The 9833-nt window shown below is 42.0% G+C and overlaps 2 protein-coding genes across 2 annotated transcripts in view; one reads left to right on the top strand and one right to left on the bottom strand.

Moving 5' to 3' along the window:
- Positions 1 to 872, bottom strand: part of EME2 (essential meiotic structure-specific endonuclease subunit 2) — a gene marked incomplete at its 5' end in the record, with an annotated part of 35635 nt that extends 34763 nt beyond the window's left edge. Inside the window, 1 exon segment of the mRNA XM_034783126.1 lies at positions 628 to 872. Coding sequence (XP_034639017.1) covers positions 628 to 872 — 245 coding nt within the window.
- A 924-nt stretch (positions 873 to 1796) lies between these two features.
- MRPS34 (mitochondrial ribosomal protein S34) lies at positions 1797 to 6766 on the top strand. Its single transcript, XM_034783125.1, has 3 exons — positions 1797 to 2348; positions 4373 to 4415; positions 5367 to 6766. Exons 1-3 carry the CDS (start codon positions 2031 to 2033, stop codon positions 5648 to 5650), a joined length of 645 nt encoding a protein of 214 aa, XP_034639016.1. The 5' UTR covers positions 1797 to 2030; the 3' UTR covers positions 5651 to 6766.
- Positions 6767 to 9833: the final 3067 nt, after the last annotated feature.

Genomic DNA, 9833 nt, shown 5'->3' with positions numbered 1-9833 from the left:
CACAATCAACTCCGGTTTGAATAAGGACTGGGAATGGCTGAGCCATTACAAACATTGAATCTATCTCCCCTTGTAAGTATTCTCACACTTCTTAACTGTCTGTACTGGGCTAGCTTGATTATCACTTCAAAAGTTTTTTTTCTCTTAATTAATTGGCCTCTCAGAGTTGGTAAGACAACTCCCACCTGTCTATGCTCTCTGTATGTGTGTATATATCTCTCCTCAATATATGTTCCATTCTATATGCATCCGAAGAAGTGGGCTGTAGCCCACAGAAGCTTATGCTCTAATAAATTTGTTAGTCTCTAAGGTGCCACAAGTACTCCTGTTCTTTTTGAGGATACAGACTAACACGGCTGCTACCCTGCAACCACTCACTTTGAAATAAACTATAGGACAATCAGACTCAACTCCATTCCCTGAACTAACAGTGGTCACACAGAACTTATATATCTGAGGCTGATGACACCATAGCCCTGCCTAGAAAGGCTAATGGAAATGTCAGCACTAATAATTAATGCAATTCAAAGATCCTTTCCCACAGCATAGCTGTTGCCAGTTTAAATTTATAAGGCATATGAGGAGGCCCCTCATTGAAGAAAGGAAAAATTGGATTCAGATAATCAAGTACTGGAGAAACTGTTAGGAGTGTTTCTCCTCCAAGTTATGCTGCAGGGCACTTCCTGGGACTCAATGTAGTATTTACATTCCAAGGAACCAAAAGTTTCCATCAAAGCATCTGATCCGGGATCTTCTAGTAGACCTGAAAGGAGAGAGAGAACAGGCCAGACATTAGGGGAGGAAAGGGAGTGGTAATAAATAGCAACTAAAACCCACACAAAGAAGGGATTTATACCTGTCTCTGGAGATTTCCATTACTTGCATCTGAAGAAGTGAGGTTCTTACCCACGAAAGCTTATGCTCCCAATACTTCTGTTAGTCTTAAAGGTGCCACAGGACCCTCTGTTGCTTTTTACAGATTCAGACTTTTGTACATGCTAGGGATGGTGACACCTTTTCTTTGTGGTTTTTGATCATACAGAATGCACTCAAGTCATGTTTCAAAGTTTTTATCTGTAATCACAAGGGCAAGATATTTCTTTTTTTAAATAAAAGGGAAGTTGAGATTCTCCCAGAACCCCAGGTTCTAGAGCTTTAAGAAAAACCCCAAATATTGTGAAACTGCAATAAAATCACGGGCAGTACTGCTTCAGCGTCCAGGCCTGGCATTAGGCATCTGTTACAAGTGCTCAATTCACATTACAATATTCAAGGGAAAAATCATTTTTAGACACTAGAATTACGACTGAAAATAGCCTGAAGTGCTGCTAATAAGAGCCAATACAGATCTGGGGCATATCTGAGCCGTGTCTGCTCTGAGACGCGCAGGGCTACGCAGAGCCTGGGGGGCAGTGACCGCAAGGAGACTGGGAGTCCGGAGAACTCTAGCTCGGAAGGGAGCCCACTGCTCGGCAGCTCCTCCCAGAGTCCTCGGGCAGCGGGGGGGGCTGGGTGGGAGACCCATCATGTCACCGATATACACAGAGCCTCCCCCCGCCCTGACATACATCCCCATGGGGAAGCCCACCAGCCCCCAGGAGAGAGATCCCCCCACCTCCCATGACTGCGCTTCCCCACTCGGGCAGACCTAGGCACCAGGCGTAGCGCGCTGCTCTAACCAGTCCCCCGCTGCCCCAGTGCAGCAGGAATGTTCCGCTCCGTACAGCAGCCAAGCTCTGCCCCAGTCTAGTGAGCGCGCCCCTTGCTGACTAGCCGATCGCTCCGGGGAGCTGACGGCTGGTGCGTTTCCGTTGCTACGGGAAGTTCCGGCCGGCCGGGTTAGGATGATGCACCGCCCTAGGGCGGCAGAGGTCTGTGAGAGGGCTCGTGCGTTAGGAACTATCCCGGGCTGGGCAGCTTAGTGTCTGAGGGGAGGAAGGGAAGAGGAGTCCGGGGGACCAGTAGCATCAGTATCTCTCTGGTGCCGTCTGTGCTGAACCTGCCCGGCTGGCCCGTGAGCTGCCATTGCCATGGCTCGTAAGAAGCTGTACCGCCCAATCGCCGCCATGGCCAAGAAGATCCGTGAGTACCGGGCACTGAAGAACCGTCCCCGAGACTCCCAGCGCTTCGCCCTGGATTACGAGACGATGATCCGACCCTTCACGAACAAACGCCTACCTGTGCTGGCCTGGGAGGATGTGAGGAACGAGAACCGCCTCTTCACGCTGCTCTGCCAGCTGCGGCTTTTTGGCATCGGCCGCATGGTCACCCGCAAGTATTGGCTCTGGCAGTATGACGAGCCCTGCTACTGGGTCGTTACCAAGGTCAGGGTGGACTACACAGCTGAGGTGAGAGCGCTTGACTGTTGGCCTTGGGGTTTGAAGGCACTCAGATACTATGGTAACAAGCACCATAGATAGAGACAAGGCTGGTGGAAATGAGGACTTCCAGTGAGACCTGCCCTCTCCAAAGCTGGCTCCCAAATCACCATTATGCAACCCTATTAAACTATCTCTATAGTATTCACAGCCTCTCTTATATCACAACTCCATATTAAAACACTTGAATCTCCTCTCCTCGTGTGCCTCAGGAAGTACCAGGTCATGGATTCAGAGGAGGCACCATGTAATGAAAATCTACAATTTAGGAAAGCCTGAGGGAGGGTATGATAGTATCCGAGCACTGTGGAAACAAGGGTATCAGTCTGAGCCACTATGTTCAGGGCCGGCTCCAGGCACCAGCATAACAAGCAGGTGCCTGGGGCGGTCATGCGGCAATTCAGCGATGGACCTGCTGTTGAACTGCCGCCGTAGAATGAAGCAGCACTAGAGCTGCTGCTGATCGCGGCTTTTTTTTTTTTTTTTTTTTTTTTGCTTTTGTTTTTGCTGCTTGGGGCGGCAAAATTGCTAGAGCCGGCCCTGACTATGCTTCAGAGTTCAGAACACTGATTAGTATTTGTACTACAGTTTATGCGTGAACATAAGGATCAGGACCTTAATGGTCGCACATGTAGTTGTATGGAGTCATTACAGGGCTGATAGCAGGCAGTATATAGTATTGAGACACATTATGTAGCATTCTTCATCACAAAATTCATTGCAGGGATTGTCTAATGGCATTTGCTTAGGTTTCAGAGTAACAGCCGTGTTAGTCTGTATCCGCAAAAAGAAGAACAGGAGTACTTGTGGCATCTTAGAGACTAACAAATTTATTAGAGCATATCTAGGTCACCGCAGAACTGTATCATATTCATGGGTCTGGAGGGACAAAAGGAGAGGCCCCGAGATAGGACAGACTCTTCTGCTGGGCTAAGAGTATAGCTGGAAAGATTAACAATATTGCTGGGTGGGTTAAGGGAACTACTGTTGTGGCTGCTTGTGGCATGTAGCAGTTTAGATAGTTTAGTGTCCTTTTTCCTTTGTAGAGAGGCAAAGTTTGTCTTGTAAATGGCTTGTCTAGTTTTTGTAAAGTCTATCCATGAGGAAGTTTGTGTGGAAGGTTGGTTTCTTATGAGAGTATCCAGTTCTGAGAGCTCATTCTTAATCTTTCCCTGTTTGCTGTATAGGATGCTGATCAGGTGGTTTCGCAGTTTCTTTGAGAGTGTGTGACACAGTCTCTCAGCATAGTCTGTGTGATATGTAGATTGTAATAGATTTTTTTACCTTTAGTCCTTTTGGTATGATGTCCATCTGCTTGCATTTGGAAAGGAAGATGATGTCTGTCTGTATCTGTACGAGTTTTTTCATGAGGTTGATGGATTTCCATTCCATACGGCTAAATGCAGTGCCTTGCATAATGACAGGTTTCAGAGTAACAGCCGTGTTAGTCTGTATCCGCAAAAAGAAGAACAGGAGTACTTGTGGCACCTTAGAGACTAAGGGAATGGCTGAGCCATTACAAACATTGACTCTATCTCCCCTTGTAAGTACTCTCACACTTATTATCAAACTGTCTGTACTGGGCTAGCTTGATTATCACTTCAAAAGTTTTTTTTTCTCTTAATTAATTGGCCTCTCAGAGTTGGTAAGACAACTCCCACCTGTTTATGCTCTCTGTATGTGTGTATATATATCTCCTCAATATATGTTCCATTCTATATGCATCCGAAGAAGTGGGCTGTAGTCCACGAAAGCTTATGCTCTAATAAATTTGTTAGTCTCTAAGGTGCCACAAGTACTCCTGTTCTTCTTTTGGCATTTGCTTAGTATTCTAGAAGGATAGTGGCCACGATTAGCAGTTATTCAGTTCCCAGGTGTAGGACTCACTTTTTGTAGATCATGAGTAATAAGACTATAAAATGAGTTTGTCCTTTTTGTGAATGGGAATGGTTCTTTAATTGATCAGAGCAAATTTTTGTTTGTTTTCTTTGCAGACTTTGGATCATGGGAAAGCCTGGGGATACTTGACATTCAGAGGTAAATAGAGCTTGGTGTTTGTCTCTCTAACAGGATTAGAGAAAAAAGTAAATGGATAGGGACAGGAACTGACATGGGAGGAAAAAGGTGGTGGCTTTCTTGCCACTCAGCAGTCCTCCTCCACTGGTAGCTCTCTCTTTCCACTCATCTATAATAGGAAGTTTTCCTTTTCTTAATTTCATCCTAACAGTTCGATCTAGTCCACTGTGGAATAAATTTCACAAGGAAAATGATAGAAGTCCCCTTTGTCATTTAAAACTAGCTTGAAGAAATCCCTGGTGACTATACCACAGTGAACAATTTGTGTTGGCAAAGAAATGGAGTCTATGACAAATCCGGTCTCTTCCATCTCTGACTTCTGTAATAGCTAAAAACAGTGGATAAACACGCTAGCTGAATGTTCCTGCTAAAATCAATAATGAAATAGCAATGTTGTCATTTAAGTTGCCATCATTAGGGTTCAGAATCAGTACTTTCATTGAGACAAACAGGAAATTCCCCATGTTCTGAAAGCTATTTTACACCATGTATGAGGTTTATAATTTATTTAATAAAATTTTACACTTCTAGTATCTTTAATTCAAGGATCTCAAAGTGTTTTATAAACATTAATGAATTCAACTTCCCAACATCCCTGTAAAGCAGGAAAGCATTATCTTTATTTTATAGATATGGAAACTAAATCAGAGAAAGGTGAAATATCTTGCTCAAGCTAACAGAAGTGGTCAACAGCAAAGTCAGGACTACAATCCAGATGTTCTGTCAGTCAATTGCCTGTGTTATCTGCTATACAACCTGTAGTGGGAGTGTGTAGTGTAGCAGATAGTGTAACTACCATAAAATATCCAGTGCTATGCCCAGCTGAAGCATTGGAGACACTGCACTGGCATAGTCACCAATATGGAGTTTGTTGTTCATATTGTTTACCTATTCATCATCATCTTTCCTTAGGCAAGACGTATAATGAAGTGAAAGAGATTGACAAAGTCATGTATCATGACTGGAGGATGGTGCCCAAACATGAAGAGGAGGCCTTCAAGAAATTTACTCCAGTGTCAGTGGAAACCATTCAGTGTGTGCCATACCCTCCTCTGCTCCGAGCCATGATCCTTGCGCAAAGGCAGAAGGAAGGAAAACTTAACACAGAGGAACCACTGATTGATCTGGAGAAAATCATCTCCTTCACAAAGGACTACTTTCAAAATCAGAAAAAAGCTAAGGGGACACCAGTGTGAAGGTCTAGAGCTGAGTGATGGAGCTTCTGAAACGCTCTCTAATACTCTGCGTGTTGACAGCTCATACAGTCTCCTTAATGAAGAATAGGACCATAAGCCACATGTCCACTCTGGTTCAATGTACCGAAATTTAATACCTTGGCCTCTCAGTACTATACACATGCAGGTGTGTGACTTTCTCATATATATTCAGAAAGATGTAGAGACACTCAGGATTTTTAGCGATCTTTTGTTTGCAGAGGGTCCTCCCTTTTGATTCCCTGCCTTTTCTCCTGATGTATGTCTCCTGGTGTCCAAGTCCCAATGACAGCTACCATCCCTCTGTGCAGGAAGACCACAAATGAGACTCTTTTAGTTTAGTTTAGCCCCATAATTAATTTAAAGCACAATAATGGTCAGAAGAATGCCTTTAAAAAGGGCACCATCTTTATCTATAGACTTTGCTACCCATCTAATGACTTCAGTAAATACATGTTTATTTCTTTTTTACTTCTGTTATCCCTCTACCACAGTTGCAAGGACATGAGTTGGATTCTAGTCTGTCTTATGGACCATCAGCAGAAGTTTTAATTAAATTCCAATTTTAGAATCCTTTGCCTTGACACAAAGAGGCATCACCTCAACTGCACCCAAACCAAGCCTATAAATACCACTCACTTTAGCCAGGATTGTGAAGTTCATGGGCAAAATGGAAAGAACCCACCTTGACTTTCCGATCCCACGTTGTTTGTCAAGTTGGCAGTGGTGAAGAAGAACCCATCTTTTTTTCTTGTAAACTGAGTGCAAGTTCCGACTCCTTTTGAAGTCAGTGGCAAGCTACCATTTGCTTCAATGGGAGCACTTTCCCATGGAAGTCACAGAGACAATAAACATGGAATGCTTATTTTTGGAGTCACTTATAAGAACAAAACTACTCTTAGACCCTCCCCCTGCAGTCTTTGCAGTATGCTAGGCCATCAGACTTCAGCCATAAAACTTGCTAGAAACCAATCAAGAAGAGTAAAGTGGATACATTTAAACCAATAACATAAATGATGATAAATATATTAGATGTTTACAATCTTTTTCTGTGAGCTTATGTGGTATTGGTGATACAATAAAGAAATGTCAGTAAAATTTCTCTTCACTCCAAAAAGGGATATGTGATGGGTTCCCCCCAGGGTGCCGAACTCAGGTACCACTGAGCCCCCTGACCCACCTGCCTGGGCTCCTTCCCTGTACTGCTATGACAAGCTGCAAAGTCCCCCAGTCTGTGCTTTCACTAGCATTTGTACAGATAGGGACACACCCAGCTGCATTTACACATAGGCTCTCTCAGCTTCCCAGCCTGGGACCCTAGAGCAGTACTGTCCTGTCCTGGTTAAATCTGGCCAGTATATGGGTTTAATAACTGATCCACCTCTCCCTCAATGTGAAGAGGACCATGCACACTTGTGGTAACCAAGCTGCGATTTTCTCCAGACACCTTAGTCAAATGCACACTGGTTTGGATTAAAACATATAATAAGTGTATTAACTACAGAAGGATAGATTATAAATGATAGCAAACAGATCAAAGCAAATTACCTAGTAAATAAACAAAACCGCCAACTGAGCTTAACATACTAATCACCCTGAGTGATAAACAGGCTGAAAGATTCTTAAGGCACAAGCTGCCTTGACTCTGCAGCTTGGGTTTTCCAAGTTTTCATACACAGGTTAGAAATCCCTCTAGCCTGGGACCATCATTTCCCACAGTTCCATTTTTTTTCCCTCAGGTGTTTCCAGGTGTGGGGTAGGGAGAGTGAGCCCCCCATGATGGCATTCTCCCCACCCTCTCCCCTTTATATCTACTTCCCACTTGCTGGAAAGCTCTTTTGCTGTGACCTGGATCAAACCGTTCCCATTGTGTAATGCTATCTTTGAAAGGTTTCTATTGTACACAGTTCCTGGGGTAATCCTTGTGTTTGTGTGCATTTCCCCAATAAGCCTTTTTACTGTTGTACCTGAAAGGCTGCTTGTGGGTGATTTCAACCTCAGAACATGTTTCAGTAACACATACATAGCCAAACTTAATAACGTCACATACAATGATAGCACATACAATCCAATGAGTTATTAACATCTAGCAGATCAAGACTTTTAGAATGATACCTCACAAGGCATACTTTGTACAAAACATATTCTAATTACATGACAGTGGTGACTATTGGGGTGCCAGGGTGTCACAGGATAATTATATTTTGAGAGTTATTCTTTGCCCTTTTCCACCCTTGACATGAGCAATACTGTCCTTTCCATGCTCCCAACACAGTAGAGAAGACTCTGAGACTTGACCCTGGCTCTCCACCAAGATGCATCCATTTGGAAATAGCAGTGTTTTAATTGGTGGTGGTTATTGGTGGTGTTGTGGAAAATTGACCACACGGTTGATTTTGGATTAGACAGCCTGAGGCTTTTTTATTGATTAATTAAACATGCATGCATGGGGGAGTTAGCCAAGGCAGCCAAACTGTCCCCCTCCACCCCACCCCCCGATGGATAAAATACAAGAACCTATATAGGATAAAACCACAAAATTACATACACTTTTTTTAAAATTTTACATTTATATAAGGGATAAAGCGAAGTAAACTTTTTTTGTTTTTTAATAGTTTTGCCCTTTGCGGTTTTTTGCTTTGCCCCCGGACAGCTATTAATTACAAACTGTTACTTTTGCTTTTTTAGTTTTTGTTTACCCCTTTTTTTTTTTTACCTTTCCCCTTTCCTCCAGGTTACACATACAGTTTACCTGACCTTACATACAGTTTACTTGACCAAAGTTTTAGGCCTTAGACCATTTTTTTTTTTTTTACAATTTCCCCCTTTGGCCCCTTTTTGGTGCCATCTTTGGCCTAAACTTTTACATTTATGAGCCCATTGATTTTTTATTTTAACTTTCATTAAAGATTTTATTAACAATTGTTAATGTTACTTGTTTTTTTGCACTGGGCCTAGCAGAAAAATTATATGTACAGCAATGTTTTTTGCAACAGCAATAATAAAGGCACAATTTTAAATCAACCAACACCACTATAAGTGTTAGTTTACTTATGGTAATGGTACAGTGGGGTTTATGCACAATTTTGGTTACCGCACACAACAAATTTTAACTAGGACACAAATAAGACAGTTTATAGGCTGTTTAAAAGGTACCTTTTTTTACCTGATATACATTTTTAAGGATATGAATATGCCCTTGTAAGTTAGAAATTTTTTGGATCTTTGGTAATAATGAAAGCAGATTTTGGAAGCTGTCGGGCATCAGGGTTGTTTAGTTAAAGGGCATTTTATACTTGAGAGTTGATTGCAAATTTTTATTTGCAGGCCAATAAAAAAAAAACATGTTTGCCTGCAGTTGTAGTGAGGTTAAAATGGGCGTTATGTACAATATGGGCCTTAACAAATACACAGCTGTTATTAGCCTGGAAGATTATATTTTTTGTTAGGAGGGTTTTTATTTTTTTATTTATTTAACAAACACTGTTATGGAAAGTGACAACTTTTTTTGGCTTTAATTTATGTATGCATTGGAGCTGTGGGGGTTTTAATGGCCAAAGTGTTTATTGGTCTTTTATTTTAATTTAAATATTGGGTGTTATTTTAGGAACACTAATTATAAATTATCTAGGCATACCAGGTGGCTTGATTTTTTAAATGTTTTGGTGAATAATCCAACTTTACATGCATTTTTTTTTATGGACCCGTCAGGATTTGGTATGTGGGAGCCCACATTTTTTTAACTGGTTTATAGGCTTGGAAGGAGCACTGTGACTGTTTATACCTTTACCCAGAAAACCTTTAAGTATGCCTTTATGGCCACAGATTAGATGGTACTTTTGAGGTGTTTGTAAGGGCAGTGGGCCAGGTCTGGTGCTTAAGATTACTTTGAATGGCCGTTAGCTGGTTATTTAGAAAATTTTGAACTTTTGAGCACACCAAGTTTTACTCCAATGCCTTTTTAGCACCAATGATATTTAATACCATTTTTGTTAGCAACTTTTAGGTTATAGAACTAAGGGCAGAAATAACATATAATTTATTAACTTTAGCCTGAACCTGCATTAGCTGTGTTTTAGTAATAAGACCAGTGGCTTTTTTTAGTTGATCTAATTTTTTTTATGCTGTTGGCTTTTGTGAATATCTTAAATTGAAGCTGTGCTAT

Source organism: Trachemys scripta, chromosome 10, assembly GCF_013100865.1.
Source record: "Trachemys scripta elegans isolate TJP31775 chromosome 10, CAS_Tse_1.0, whole genome shotgun sequence".
In the NCBI taxonomy this organism is placed as follows: Eukaryota; Metazoa; Chordata; order Testudines; family Emydidae; genus Trachemys; species Trachemys scripta.
The sequence above is the reverse complement of the archived record's forward strand: the minus strand, read 5'-3'. Positions and strand labels throughout refer to the sequence as shown.

What these genes read in the sequence shown, in the direction of transcription:
- MRPS34 (XM_034783125.1), top strand. Translation starts at nt 2,031, where the DNA reads ATGGCTCGTAAGAAGCTGTACCGCCCAATCGCCGCCATGGCCAAGAAG. An exon ending in GGGTGGACTACACAGCTGAG is followed by an intron (nt 2,349 to 4,372) that starts GTGAGAGCGCTT and finishes TTTTCTTTGCAG; the next exon opens with ACTTTGGATCATGGGAAAGC. An exon ending in GGGATACTTGACATTCAGAG is followed by an intron (nt 4,416 to 5,366) that starts GTAAATAGAGCT and finishes ATCTTTCCTTAG; the next exon opens with GCAAGACGTATAATGAAGTG.